Source organism: Nyctereutes procyonoides, unplaced genomic scaffold (assembly GCF_905146905.1).
Source record: "Nyctereutes procyonoides isolate TBG_1078 unplaced genomic scaffold, NYPRO_anot_genome, whole genome shotgun sequence".
Taxonomy (NCBI): domain Eukaryota; kingdom Metazoa; phylum Chordata; class Mammalia; order Carnivora; family Canidae; genus Nyctereutes; species Nyctereutes procyonoides.
This window is the reverse complement of record NW_026575160.1, coordinates 32,726,325-32,738,988: the sequence shown is the minus strand read 5'-3', so window position 1 is coordinate 32,738,988 and position 12,664 is coordinate 32,726,325. Positions and strand designations below refer to the sequence as shown.

The following is a 12,664-nucleotide window of genomic DNA, read 5'->3' as shown; positions in this document are numbered from 1 at the left end:
GGGGGATTCTCTGAAGCTACGAAAGACACGGCTGACAAAGTGGTTCTTTGCAAACGGATCTGTGCTGGTGGACACAACCATGTTCTCAGGACAATATGCTCTGTGACTATACTGATTAGCTTGAACTTCCCCAAGAGTTACCTTATGAGATTTTTATACCCTACTAAAAGACTAACATTGTTCAAAAGCTTACTTAAAAGCCTGTTCCAGAATTACCTACAAAGCCAGTTATAAACGGCACCCAAACCTCTCATGATATTTTATAGTCATACTACAGGATTGGGCATCCACACTCATGGTTATGAATAGTTTTTGGAAATTAACTAAAATAAAATTATCCATAAAGGACCATGAGACGGTGTCCGCGAGGAGTACTGGGGATCCAGCACCACAGTCCTGAGGAAACTATAAAAGCGATTTACAAAATTATTTCTAAGAAGCAAGGGCCCTGACTCTAAAGGTGACTATTTTGACAAAATCGAGGAAGGGAAGTGTACTGACATTTGGTTTTTCTGAGAAGCAGTCTCCTATAGTGTTTGAGGGTATGAACCTGGGAGCCTCGTGGGCTTGGATTGAATGGTGGTTCTAAAATGTATGGAGTATGTGCCCCTAGAAGTTCTCAACTTCTGGATACCTTAGGATCCTCATCTGAAAAATAAGAATAATTATGACGACTCACTCATGAGTCGACCCATGAAGACAACACGAATCATTTTTCAAAGACACCAAACCAGTACCTGGGACATAGTAAACCAGCAATAAATGTTACCTATCGTTAGCATTATGATATGCTTATATCGATTTCTATACATGTGCGTATGTTCTTCACCTCCCTGTGAGGTAGGTATGTCTTCCCCTTGTACAGTGGTGTATGCATCCTGCTTCCTTGTAGAGGGATTAATACCTGGCACGAAGTTCAGAGAATCAGTCAACTGCTGGGCCAGGAATAAAACTCCGCTACCAACGATCAGATTTCTCCTACTTCCTGGGTCAACTATTGAAAATATCTGAGACGTATCTTAGTTCCTTTTAATAGTCCTTGTCTACTGGAACCAGCTTGACCCCTGATGGATCGAGAGACTAAATGAATCAGGTCTAGAAATCTGACTCTGATAAAATTTGCCAGGAGTCTATCTTTGATTTTACTACCATCATTAGCGCTGTTTACTCCATGATTCCTTCTCTCTGCTCCGATTGCACAGTAGGATCATATTTCCCTGCCCACTTTGAAGTCACACAGGGCTGTGTGCTTACTTTGGCTAGCGCCGTAGAAGTGGAAGGGGACCTGGCCTACTTCCCGGAGGAGGTTTTAGGAGTCGTTGTGATTCATCATGTCCTGCTACCCCTGCTTCGGGGATTGCAGAGGCACCTTGTCAAGATGGGAGTGCCCACGGCCGCCCCAGTCGTGGACCTGCAGCATGACTGAGAAATATTCCTTCGTGTTTTAAGACACTGAGATATTAAGTTTCTTCCTTTTTCTTTCTTTCTTTCTTTCTTTCTTTCTTTCTTTCTTTCTTTCTTTCTTTTTTCTTTCTTTCTTTCTTTTTTCTATCTTTCTTTCTTCCTTCCTTCCTTCCTTCCTTCCTTCCTTCCTTCCTTCCTTCCTTCCTTCCTTCCTTCCTTCCCTTCCTTCCCTTTCTTTTTCTTTCTTTCTTCTTTCTTTCTTTCTTTCTTTCTTTCTTTCTTTCTTTCTTTCTCTCTCTCTCTCTTTCTCTCTTTCTTTCTTTCTTTCTTTCTTTTTCTCTTTCTTTCTTTTCTCCCTCCCTCCCTTCCTTCCTTCCTTCCTCTTTTTTTTTTTTTTTTTTACTGTAGTATAACCCCGGGATTTGAAGAACCGATTAGTATAACCTAGCTTGTGCTGACTGATGCAACTACCGATGCCATCTGGAACACCAAATAGCCTGTTAAGGATTTTCAAGCTCACTCTAAAAAGTGGGAGATGCTAAATCATGGTTGCAAGAGCTGAATACACACCTTCTGTGCCCTCCGTTTGTCTGCTCGTTGATTTTGGTGGTAGATTCGACTGAAGTTAGATACAATCACCGGAACCGGCAGAGCAATGACCAAGACCCCGCTCAGCGAACAGATGGAGCCAAAAATCTTCCCCGCTATGGTTTTTGGTACCATGTCACCATACCTGGGTTAGAGGGAAAAAAAAAAAAAAACAAAAAACACATAGTTGTAAGTCACGGAATGTGGTTTCTGCCTGCTGCAAGTAGCTTTCTCCCTTAATTCAAATGAATGGGACCAGTCGATCTCTACTTCATGACTACAGTAGACATGGGTTAAGACTGTAATAAAGCAGAAATCATTAAAATTACCTCTCACTCTTGCAGGAATTGATTCTAACATTTAGAGATCTCTTGACTGGAAAATATGTCAAGCCACATGATGTAATGATAGTTCTTCCATGTGTCCTTCAAATAATATGACAAAGTTCTTTATATTTATTTATAGCCTGTACTTCCAAGCTGAATTTTGTAATCTAGATAACATCCTTTCCCACTTAATTCTTCCAGCATTAGATTGGTTATGAAATTCAAGTAGAAAAAGTGGTATGGCACATTCCTTTTATCAGATGTAATCACTTAAAAAACAAACTTTCCAAGGTCTCATTAACCTTCGCTTGTTAAATCCAATGGCCATCTCTCCCTGATGATCTTATTCCGTCTCTCATTTGTATTTAATTAGTTTTCTCTCTCTCTGGAACACTTGCTGTTGGCTTCAGTGTTGGAAAATTCCCCTTGTGGTCCTCCTACCTCATTGGCTGCTTCTCCATCTTCTTTTCTGGCTTCTCCCCTCTTATCTGATTACTAGACCTTGGGGTGCCTCAGGTCGCAGACTCTCACTGTCTCCATCGAAACCCTTTCCTACGTGATTTCAGCCAGTCTCCTAGCTGGCGGTCACCTATATGCTGCTGATACCTCAATTTATATTGACAGCCCTGATGTCTATATTGGAAATCAGACTCATATCTTCAGTGGTCTGGTCTGCTTGGTCCGACCCCTGGATTTTGAAGAACCGATTAAGAGCCAACTAAGACAAATTAGCCGAATAGGAACTCTTATTTCTGCCACCCCCGAGTCTGTTCCTCCCACGGTCTATCACGTCCGATTGCACAGAACTGCAAACCACCCAGGTGCTCACACCAAAATCAAAAGAGTTTCCCCCAATGCTCAGTCCCTGTGTCTCGTTTCTGAGCCAGTCCCATTATCACTGACCCAACCAAATTATATCCTGTTCAGGTCTCTTTCCTCAACCTCCATTTTACCACAACAACCCAACCTGTCAGCATCCCCTGCCTGAGCTGTGGGTAGATACAGCTTCTCACCTTCTTACCTCCTTATAGCTTCTTACCTCTTTCATATTCACCCCCTTTCAATTCATGCCAACACGGCAGCCAAGTTGTGGTTTTATATATATTTTATTTTATTTTATTTATTTTTTATACATTTATTTTTTATTGGTGTTCAATTTGCCAACATATAGAATAACACCCAGTGCTCATCCCATCAAGTGCTCCCCTCAGTGCCAGTCACCCCCACCCCCTTGCCCCCCTCCCCTTCCACCACCCCTAGTTCGTTTCCCAGAGTTAGGAGTCTCTCATATTCTGTCTCCCTTTCTGATATTGCCCACTCATTTTTTCTCCTTTCCCCTTTATTCCCTGTCACTATTTTTTATATTCCCCAAATGAATGAGACCATATAATGCTTGTCCTTCTCTGATTGGCTTAGTTCACTCAGCATCATACCCTCCAGGTCCATCCACATCGAAGCGATTTTAGAATGGAGATCGCACTGCTGCTTCTTTGCTTAAACCTTCTAATAGGCCTGGAGCTAAAATAAATCCAAACTGCCCACTTTCATCTCCGAGGGCCCGTCTTGTTTAATTACTGCCTGTATTTCACGCCCGCTCCCACCCAGGGCGCTGTCCTCCGGCCACACTAGCCACCTGGCTTCCTGCCCACATGTGCGGCCACCAGATTGTCATTGATCAGGTTGAGACTTAAATGTGTCCATTCCGTAAGTTATTTCCTGGCCACCTCAACCGTATTGATCTTCTCTCCCCTAGTCATTCTCTGTAACATTTCCCCTTTGCGTGAACTCACAGTACTAGGAACACATGATATTTTATGATTAGCAGATTTATTTTTTGACTACCCACCTGCCCTGCTGGCATCAGAATATAACCCTGACTGAGCAGGATCTGCTCCAACTAGCGTCTCACCAGCACACAGCAGGCTCCTACTAAAGAGGAGTTGGAGAATCCGTTCTCCCTACCACACCGATACAGAGATCTTCTAGGATCCACTTCTGGGGAGGGGGAAAGAAGGTCTTTTGATCACATGACTGCAGAAGTGACCCAGCTATGCCTATGGAGCCCCAGCTACTCCATGCTCAGTTTGGGGCTCGCGGGGTGGGGGGCTCCCACTCTGAGAGGAGCTCAGGGGTTGGAATCCAGACTCCAGAAGGTTTAGGAGGGCTTGGCGTTGCATGATATCTTAAACGGTGGCCTAGGAAATGATCACTCTGATTAACACTGTTTTGTAGGAAAACATTTGTGTGTCAGTACAGAAAGGCAAGTTGTGGAGGGACAGGCCCCGGAAAGGCAAGAGCGACAGCAGGCCCCACTGACTGGCACATGTGGCGACCCCGGTCCAGGCTCTGGGCCTTGCTTCGAAGGCTCAGTTGTTGGCTCCTGTCAGTGTTGGCGGGGGTCAGCAGTTGAGCTAATTCCCTGCTACTAAAATTCCCACAAGATTCTGGCATCGGGACAACCGTATTAATTTATAGTAAAACCAACAAACAAAAGAAAACATTAGAAAAAAACCCAGGAATTGGAATGCCGTGTCCAGATGAAACAGGGTCCGTCAGGGAGGTTAAATCATAATCTGAGGTTTATGTTAGTAAGGAAACAGTCACACATCAAAGAATGTATAAGGTGGACCAAAAAGTCTTGGGGACTTTCTTACTATAGGGTCTGTCCACGGATTGGAGGACGGACCCCGTCTACCATGCCGTGTGCCCGCGAGCCAGTCCGTCCGCCACGGCTCACGCTGTGCCCAGCCACATCTTAGAGGCTTCTTTTTACTTATGATGCAGAACGTCCTGGAAAAGTCTAAAACTCACACACGTACGAGCTGCTTTTCCAGAAAGCGATTTGATTTTAATGTCTACCCGTCAGGATCCAGAAAGTGTTTCCCAAAGGGGGGAAAATAAATAAAACCCAACTGTATTTGTGCTGGCCAGAGGACCCCGCAGCCCTGGGTCCGTGCAACTCAAATAAACTTTGTGGGATATAAATACGTAAAATAAAACAAATAAGATAGAGGAATGAATCCAGAATACTTTCCTGCCCCCGCCTCTCTCAGAGATTTTTAAAAATTACTATTTATCTGCTACTTTTGGTCCCGGAGGCCCGCTGCATCACACAGCGGCCGCGGCCTGCGCTCTTGGAGTTATGAGTGAAAATTGAGGGTGAGACTGTGCGGCTGGGACCCAGAGCTCAGGGGGGCTGCGAGGGCAGGTGCCGGCAGGGTGGGGGGCAGCAGCTGCTCAGAAAGCCGCCCCTAAAAGAAGCCTCAGGGGGCTGTGAGCCAGCGGGTGAAGCAGGCTGTCCTGGGAGGGCCGGGTCGCTGGGGCATCAGCGCTGCCCCTTTCTGCATGTGGACAGCGGGCAGGTGGGCACCGTCGGCGGACAGTGGACCTGCTGCTTGTTGCTCAGAGGGCGGAGACCGGGAAAAGCGGAATTTCTTGTTCCTTTGGTAACAAAAGGGCACAAAGGAAGGAGATGAGCCAGCTTGCGGAAGGGCAGAAGTTGGCAGTTCTGGAAGGTTCCTAAGGGATGTGTGGAGAGGGGGCGGGACCCAGGGCTGCGGGGGTGGGGGGGGGCAGGGGGTAGGGGGGCAGAGGCTGCCACCGGGTGCCCAGGATGCTCCGTGGGCGCCTGAGGGGGACCCCGGGGGCACGCCCCCGCCTGCACCCACTGCCTCTTGGGGTCCCCCCTCCCCCCCGCCCCTCTGCTCCGTAGGATCCCCCTGCCCCCTCCTCCCTGCTCCTTGGGATCCCCCGCCCGCTGTTCTGTGGGGTTCCAGCCCCCACCCCCCCTGCTCCTTGGGGTCCCCCTCCCCCTGCTCCGTGGGGTCCCCCCGCCCCCTCCTCCCTGCCCCTTGGGGTCCCCCGCCCCCTCCCCCCTGCTCCGTGGGGTCCCCCCGCCCCTCCCCCCTGTCCCTTGGGGTCCCCCCGCCCCCTCCCCTTGCTCTGTGGGGTCCCCGCCCCCTCCCCCTGCCCCTTGGGGTCCCCTGCCCCCTCCCCCTGCCCCTTGGGGTCCCCGCCCCCTTGCACCCCTCCCCTGGGGGGCACCCTGGGGGTTCGCAGCAGGAGGCGGCGCCCGGCGTGGCGGGTGTGGCCGGGGCAGGGGTGCGCGCGGCCGAGGCCCACCGACCCGCTGTCTACACCGCGCGGACTGTGCCTCCCGGGCTGCGGGCTGCTCCGGGTCGTGCTGCTTTTATTCCAAATGAAAGACGCGCCTCATCTCTCCTGCCTCCCGGCCCTTAAATTGACGCTAAGCCCAGGGCACATATTCCAGTCTCTGTTTTTCTTCAGGATGTCGCATTATGTCCCCAGTCTTTAAAAAGCGGTTCCCAGGGGCCCCCTTGGGCCCAGGCCGTGACCCCGGGTCCCGGGATCGAGTCCCGCGTCGGGGTCCCCAGGGAGCCTGCTCCTCGCTCTGCCTGGGCCTCTCGTGAATAAATACATAAAGTCTTCCTAAAAAGCCCCCCAAAACCCCAAAATCCATTTCCCCAAAAGATTGACCCTGAAACATTATATAGATGTGGCTTTGTTTTCAGAAATATTTTTTTCTATATTTAAAGAAAATTTGTTAAAAGATTATAAGGACTTGTACCATCTACTAGGATCAATACTGAGTTCCTGAAAGCTAAGAGGAAGCAGGAGGAAGGACACCAAGACAGAGCATCCCTCTCCAGAAGCAGGCCCACCTGGGCGGTGCTGCCGGCAGGAAGCCCCCCCATCCCCGCTTCTCACCTTTCTCACTTTGGCCCATGTTCACCTGCGGAATCAGTCCCGTTCCTTTCTGCAGTTTTTTTTTTTCCACCCTGGACATCTGCCAAACCTTACGTTCATTGCCTGTTTCCCTCCTCCCATCAGTTAAAAAGGTACGACGTGGAGGTATCATTCACATAAGAAATATTAATCCTAAATTTGCACATACTGCCCAAAACACTTGGCTAAAATGACATCTTTCGCCACATGTTAAAGGTCATATTGAACGGAAGATCAATTCCCCAGGAGAAATTCAACGATTGGTTCTTGAAGATTTTGATCTCAAATGTCAACCAAAAGCTTCTGCAAAGTACTTAAATGGTGGCATGGCCCCAGTGACAGAAAACTGGCTAAATCTGGTTAATTCAGACAAACAAGTAGAATGCTTATATCATCCATCCACCTCTCCATCTTAGTTTATCGAGTAATATGGAAATAGTTTAGAAAGTATGTGTGATTCTTAGACACAATACAATGTAAACCAAGTTTTATTAATATCCACTCAATGTTCCCCTTTTTCCCCCAGAAACCAAAATGCCTAAAGTGCAGTTGTCTTCAGGTCTCACACGGAGAAATATTTCCTGGAATTTTCTTATGCAGTGTTCAAACACAATACTGTTAGCTTCATAGTCCTATTCATACCATTTCTATCTTTTTTCTTCTTTTTTATTTGAAGAGTATAAATGTAGCCTCGTCTTATAAAGGAGAGATGTTATATAAGCAAACCTCCGCAGCTAAGGGATGACTTTTCATCTGTGAAACTATTTCCCATGGATACTCAGAAACAAAACAAAGCCATGTATTTTATAAACACTCCTGGAAGGTGGAAAAGATCTTCGTATGGCAGGAAGGAAAGGCTGATTTAAATATAAACAGCGCCTACTGCAGCCCGGGCTCTCGCTCTCCCTTTTTCCCTCTTCACAGCGAAAACGTCTTAAATTGCTGCGTATAAGGAATCGAGTGAATGGATCCCATGCAGCTGCGTGGAAGCCCAGGAGCATCCTGTCCACTGCACGGGGCAGGTGCTGGTTCAATAAGCCCGGCACATTGGGTTAAAACACACACACACACACACACACACACACACACACACACACACACCCCAAAACCCTGAGCCTTCACATGGTACATTAATCTGTATTTGGGAACAGAAGTATTTGAAAAACAGGTAAGTAAATGGCTATGACGTGTCTGAACGCGTCTCCCCCCAGATTCTTACCCTGAAATCCTAATGCTTAATAGGAGGTGGAGGCTTTGGGAGGCGATTCGGTCAGGACAGCAGAGCCCTCAGGAACGGGACTGGTGCTCCTATAAAAGGAGATCCTACAGGAGAGCCTACGGGCCCTTCCCCAGGGCGGTTCACGGCCCGCAGGGCAGCGTATGGCCCGGGAAGAGACCCTCACCGAACCTGTTGGTAACGCGACCCTGAACGTCTCAGCCTCCAGGACGGTGAGAAATACATTTTTTAAATATATATAAACTACCGAGGCTGTGGTAGCTCGTTATGGCAGCCTGACTGGACTGAGACAGTATCCTTAAAAAAATTAAATGGAATATGCAAGAATAACCTGGTAAAAGCTATTAACTGATGCGTGTGTGTGTGTGTGTGTGTGTGTGTGTGTATTTTAATCACTGATTTTGTGCTTGAATTTTCTCCTAGACACACCTACTGGCCAGAGAGGTCTGCAAAATCCTTTCTTCTGACCCGAAGGCTGGGTCACCCCTCAGCCCATGAGTCTACCCCGTAGGGTCTCAGGTCTCACTCATGGATTTTCTGCTATCGGTTTGGCGTTCTGGAAGGATCACAGCTTGATGGCTGATTGTTATAGTAGCTGCAATGCTAACAAACAGCAAATGACTTTCTTTTTTTAAGTGCTGCTCTGAAACACCTGCTCGTGGCTCACACCTTGTTTGCCAGAGGGGCCCTCGGATTACTTCAACAGTAGGAAGATTTCTCTTTGACATTTAAAATCAATGTTTGCCTAAAAAACTGCTTTGATTTTCCTTCTGCCTCTCTGGCCTGTAGGATTAATCCTACACGATCCTAGCTGTGTGGAAAGCTTGAGATTTTTTTTTGGGATTATCTCACATGTATAGTTATTTAAAGTATTCTGTGTTCTCTCTTGTTTTGTTAAGTCTAAGCCAAACTGTTAGCTACTCTTCTTTTAAAAGTGTATGCTTCCTTTTTCCTTTTTCTACTCTTCTCAACTTTAATGATTTTAGCATCTGCTAGAAGAAAGGAGCGGCCAGAGGATGTCCCACCTGAGTTGGAGGATCTTAACCAGGAATCGACGGGTTCTTAAGGAATTCATGGATAAAATTCAAGTGGGTCAGAGAATCCCATGATAGCGCGTCTTCCTAGGCATTTTCCTAAACGTTTTTGGAGCTTTTATTAAATTATAAAAAGGTTTCGGTCCAACTAATGTCAAACGCTTTGGCTTGCATAGGTCAGGGTATGTCAATCAACGTCATCTGTTGTTGATAGAGATGTTTGAACACACACAGCACAACGCAGACGCTGTAAACATCAGCATCATTTTACAACTGCAGAAATCGCAAATACCCACTAGGGGGCATAAAAACCTAAATGAAACTTTGGAAACCAACCAGGATCTTTTTTGGGTTTTGTAAGCTGAGAGAAAAGTATTTCCAGTAAGTCGCCTGTACCAACTCCTTATCTTTGCCCACACACATCCAATATTTAGGATATATTTTGGGCATCTTATTTCTCTGGAAATAGTCGAACAGGACAAAACCTCACCCATTTCATAGATTATCTATTTTCATGGTGTTTCCAGAAAGGATGCAAAATAATTCTGACAGCATTTTCTATTTCTTTCAGAGAGATTAGGTACATTTGTGTAACAGGAGATATCACTAAAGCATACTTTTGAACAAGAAGCCCTTTAACCAAGACCCTTCGTGTGAAAATTAAGGGAAATGAACGGACGGGGTTTGCATCTAGAGAAGTGGAAAACCGAGGAAAGGGCCAAAATGCTTTTAGCACATCGGCTCCCATTAGAACGCCAACCTCTCAACATTAGAGTTGAGTCTGGCTTCCTCACTGTCTGCCTCCAGCTTGTGCCTTTTTCTAAAACAAATTCTTTTCTGACTCATGTTTCTTCTCTCTCTCTCTCTCTCTCTTTTTTTTTTGTTGTTGTTTTGTGCCTATTATATGATCCGATGAGGTTTTACAGGTTATAAATTCAACATACGACTAGGAGACTAGGACCTAATATCCTAATAAAGTGCTTTTTTTTTTCTAAGTGAGTCTCATCAGTGAAAGGCTTTATAGTCTCCTTTAAAAAGAGTGTTTTCTTATTTTCAAAGTATGCTAATCAGGGCCTACATTTGCGACATTTACTTCCTCTTCATTTTCACTAAAGTTTTAAAAATGCAGGAACAATTGGTTATTGTGAGGCGCAGCATTATAAAAACCCTGGGAGCTGACTGTCCCAGCTGTAGGAGCATCGGAAGTGCTTTCTCCCGCTTTGGGTTTTTGAGTCTTTGCTGCCCGGAGCGATCCTTTCACCCTTACATAGCTTAGCGTCTGCTCCTGTCATCCTCCTGCATAAAAGCCTTCGTTGTTGCTCTATCACCTGCAGGAAAAAGCTCCAGCTCCTTAGCATGACACACACGGCTCTTCACGCCTTGGCCATCTCCTCCTCCTCTGCTCACCCAGCACACCCCACCCCGTGTTCCAATGAGAACAAACCACTTCCAGTTGCCGCAGTGTGTTATGTCCTCCCATTCCTCCATGCCTTTGTATAGACTGTCCTTTCTAGAATATCCCTCTCGGCATACATCCTCTGGGTGGCTTCCTAAGGTACATTGATAGAGCTCAAGGATCAGTTCTTATTTGAAGAACTTCTTGACCCGCTTTATCTTTGTCCAATCAGAGTCCTGTCTTCCCTCCCTGCTGCCTCCAATGCTGCTTTTGCAACTAATGAAGGAAAATTAGTTTTTTTTTCAAGGTCTGTGTTCTCTCTCTGAACGAGGAGGTCCATGAGGTCAAGGATCATGTCATCGTTATGAGCCCTAGTCTAGCACAGACCTTGCCCAGAGCTGAGCAAACAGTGGAGACCCAGTAAATGTTTACTGCTTTAATAAATCCTCCAGGGAGAGGTCTGATGGTAAACCATACGTACGGGAGGGAGTGAAGGGGAATACGCTTCCGCTGCTCTTGCCCTTCTCACAGATTTCCTTTCTTTCTCTAAACCTGGCACCATCTCTTTTCCTCAGTGTGTCTAAATTCCTCCCTGGATACTTAGATGATATGCCCAGAATAACCTAGTTCTACACTGTCAATTAATCTCACCTTTTACACCCAGAGAAATCATTTTTATTTAACTTAACATGATTTTAAATGAACAGAGAAGGCGAGAGAACTGACAATTTTCCAATTCCTACTTCTTTTCCATCATCACATGCTTGACCAACATGTACCCTGCTACAATTTCAAAATACAAATCCTCCCAAATTTGACAGATTCGCAATCCTCAAATGCCCAGCGATGTGAATGAACAGGACTTATGGTTCCCTCAATCTCACATAACATCCTGGGAAATAGCCGGGTCTTCCCATATCTCTCTAATCTCGAAGATGCTGCTAATCTTAGATAGTGAACACTATCAATTCTCTGAGAATTCCACTGTTTGGTGTCCATTTTTCTTAACTTGATCCTTTGCAGTTATGCCCCGGGAGTCTATTGGAGGAGGTCTGCTTGTCTTCCCTCAGATGAAAGTTAATCCATCAGGCACCTCAACGTGCTGGTGAATGGCTGGTCGTTTCGGCTTGGAGCCCATGGCACCAGCTTCCAGAGGATGCCTGTCGTGGCTTTGCATCTCAGGGGGTTTCATCTTCGACCCTACCAGAGCTGCTCCCACACTGAGGCCTCTCTTACCCACCACGGCCACTTCCTCCCTTCCTGTCCTTTGAAAGGTTACTTGTGGGAGGAAGCTCTCTGCGCTGTGTGAGTCCAAGTCACTGCTGCTGCCCTGCAGGCGGTCATCCAAGGAGCCAGGGTGACCCAGGGCCATTTCCACAGTTCTGTTCATAAGTTTGTTTTCTTATAACCAGCCACCTATGGTGCTTGCTGATACCATCAACATTATTAATCGCCTACAATCCATCCTATGACTACTAAGCGCCTTTGCCATGGGAAGAAGGAGGAGAAGGTCCCCAGAGTCATGCCTGCAGTGCCGGTCTTATGGAGGAAGTCAGTTAGGCAGCAGAAGAGCATGAAGTGGAGATGTTTATCCTGAAAGTTTTCATTTCTTTCCACCTGAGTTTACACAGTCTCAAACCTATTAGCACATTATAGGCCTCATGACACCTTTAAGATGTCTTTAAGTATTTACCTATTTTATTTCGGACTGTACTTTTTAAATTACTTATAGATTATCTAGTAATGGCCTAACACATCTCTTGTTTCTAATTCTGCCCAGGAAGGCCTGATAGTTTTGCCACCTCTTGTCTAGTGAAGCTTTACAGAAGAGAATGCGGAAGATTCTGCTGCCCTGGAGGGAAGATCTGCCCTCTGTGAGGGCAGGGAATTAGGCTCTGTTTTGACAGTGTCTGGCCGAGACCTAAATGCAGGT

At 46.4% G+C, this 12,664-nt stretch overlaps 1 protein-coding gene across 1 annotated transcript in view; it reads right to left on the bottom strand.

Annotated features, from left to right (window-relative positions):
- The window catches only part of KCND2 (potassium voltage-gated channel subfamily D member 2), a 477,387-nt gene that overhangs the window by 16,171 nt on the left and 448,552 nt on the right, over positions 1-12,664 (bottom strand). Inside the window, exon 2 of the mRNA XM_055314555.1 lies at positions 1,975-2,137. Within this exon, the coding sequence (XP_055170530.1) occupies positions 1,975-2,137 (163 nt within the window). The remainder of the gene's footprint in view (positions 1-1,974; positions 2,138-12,664) is intronic.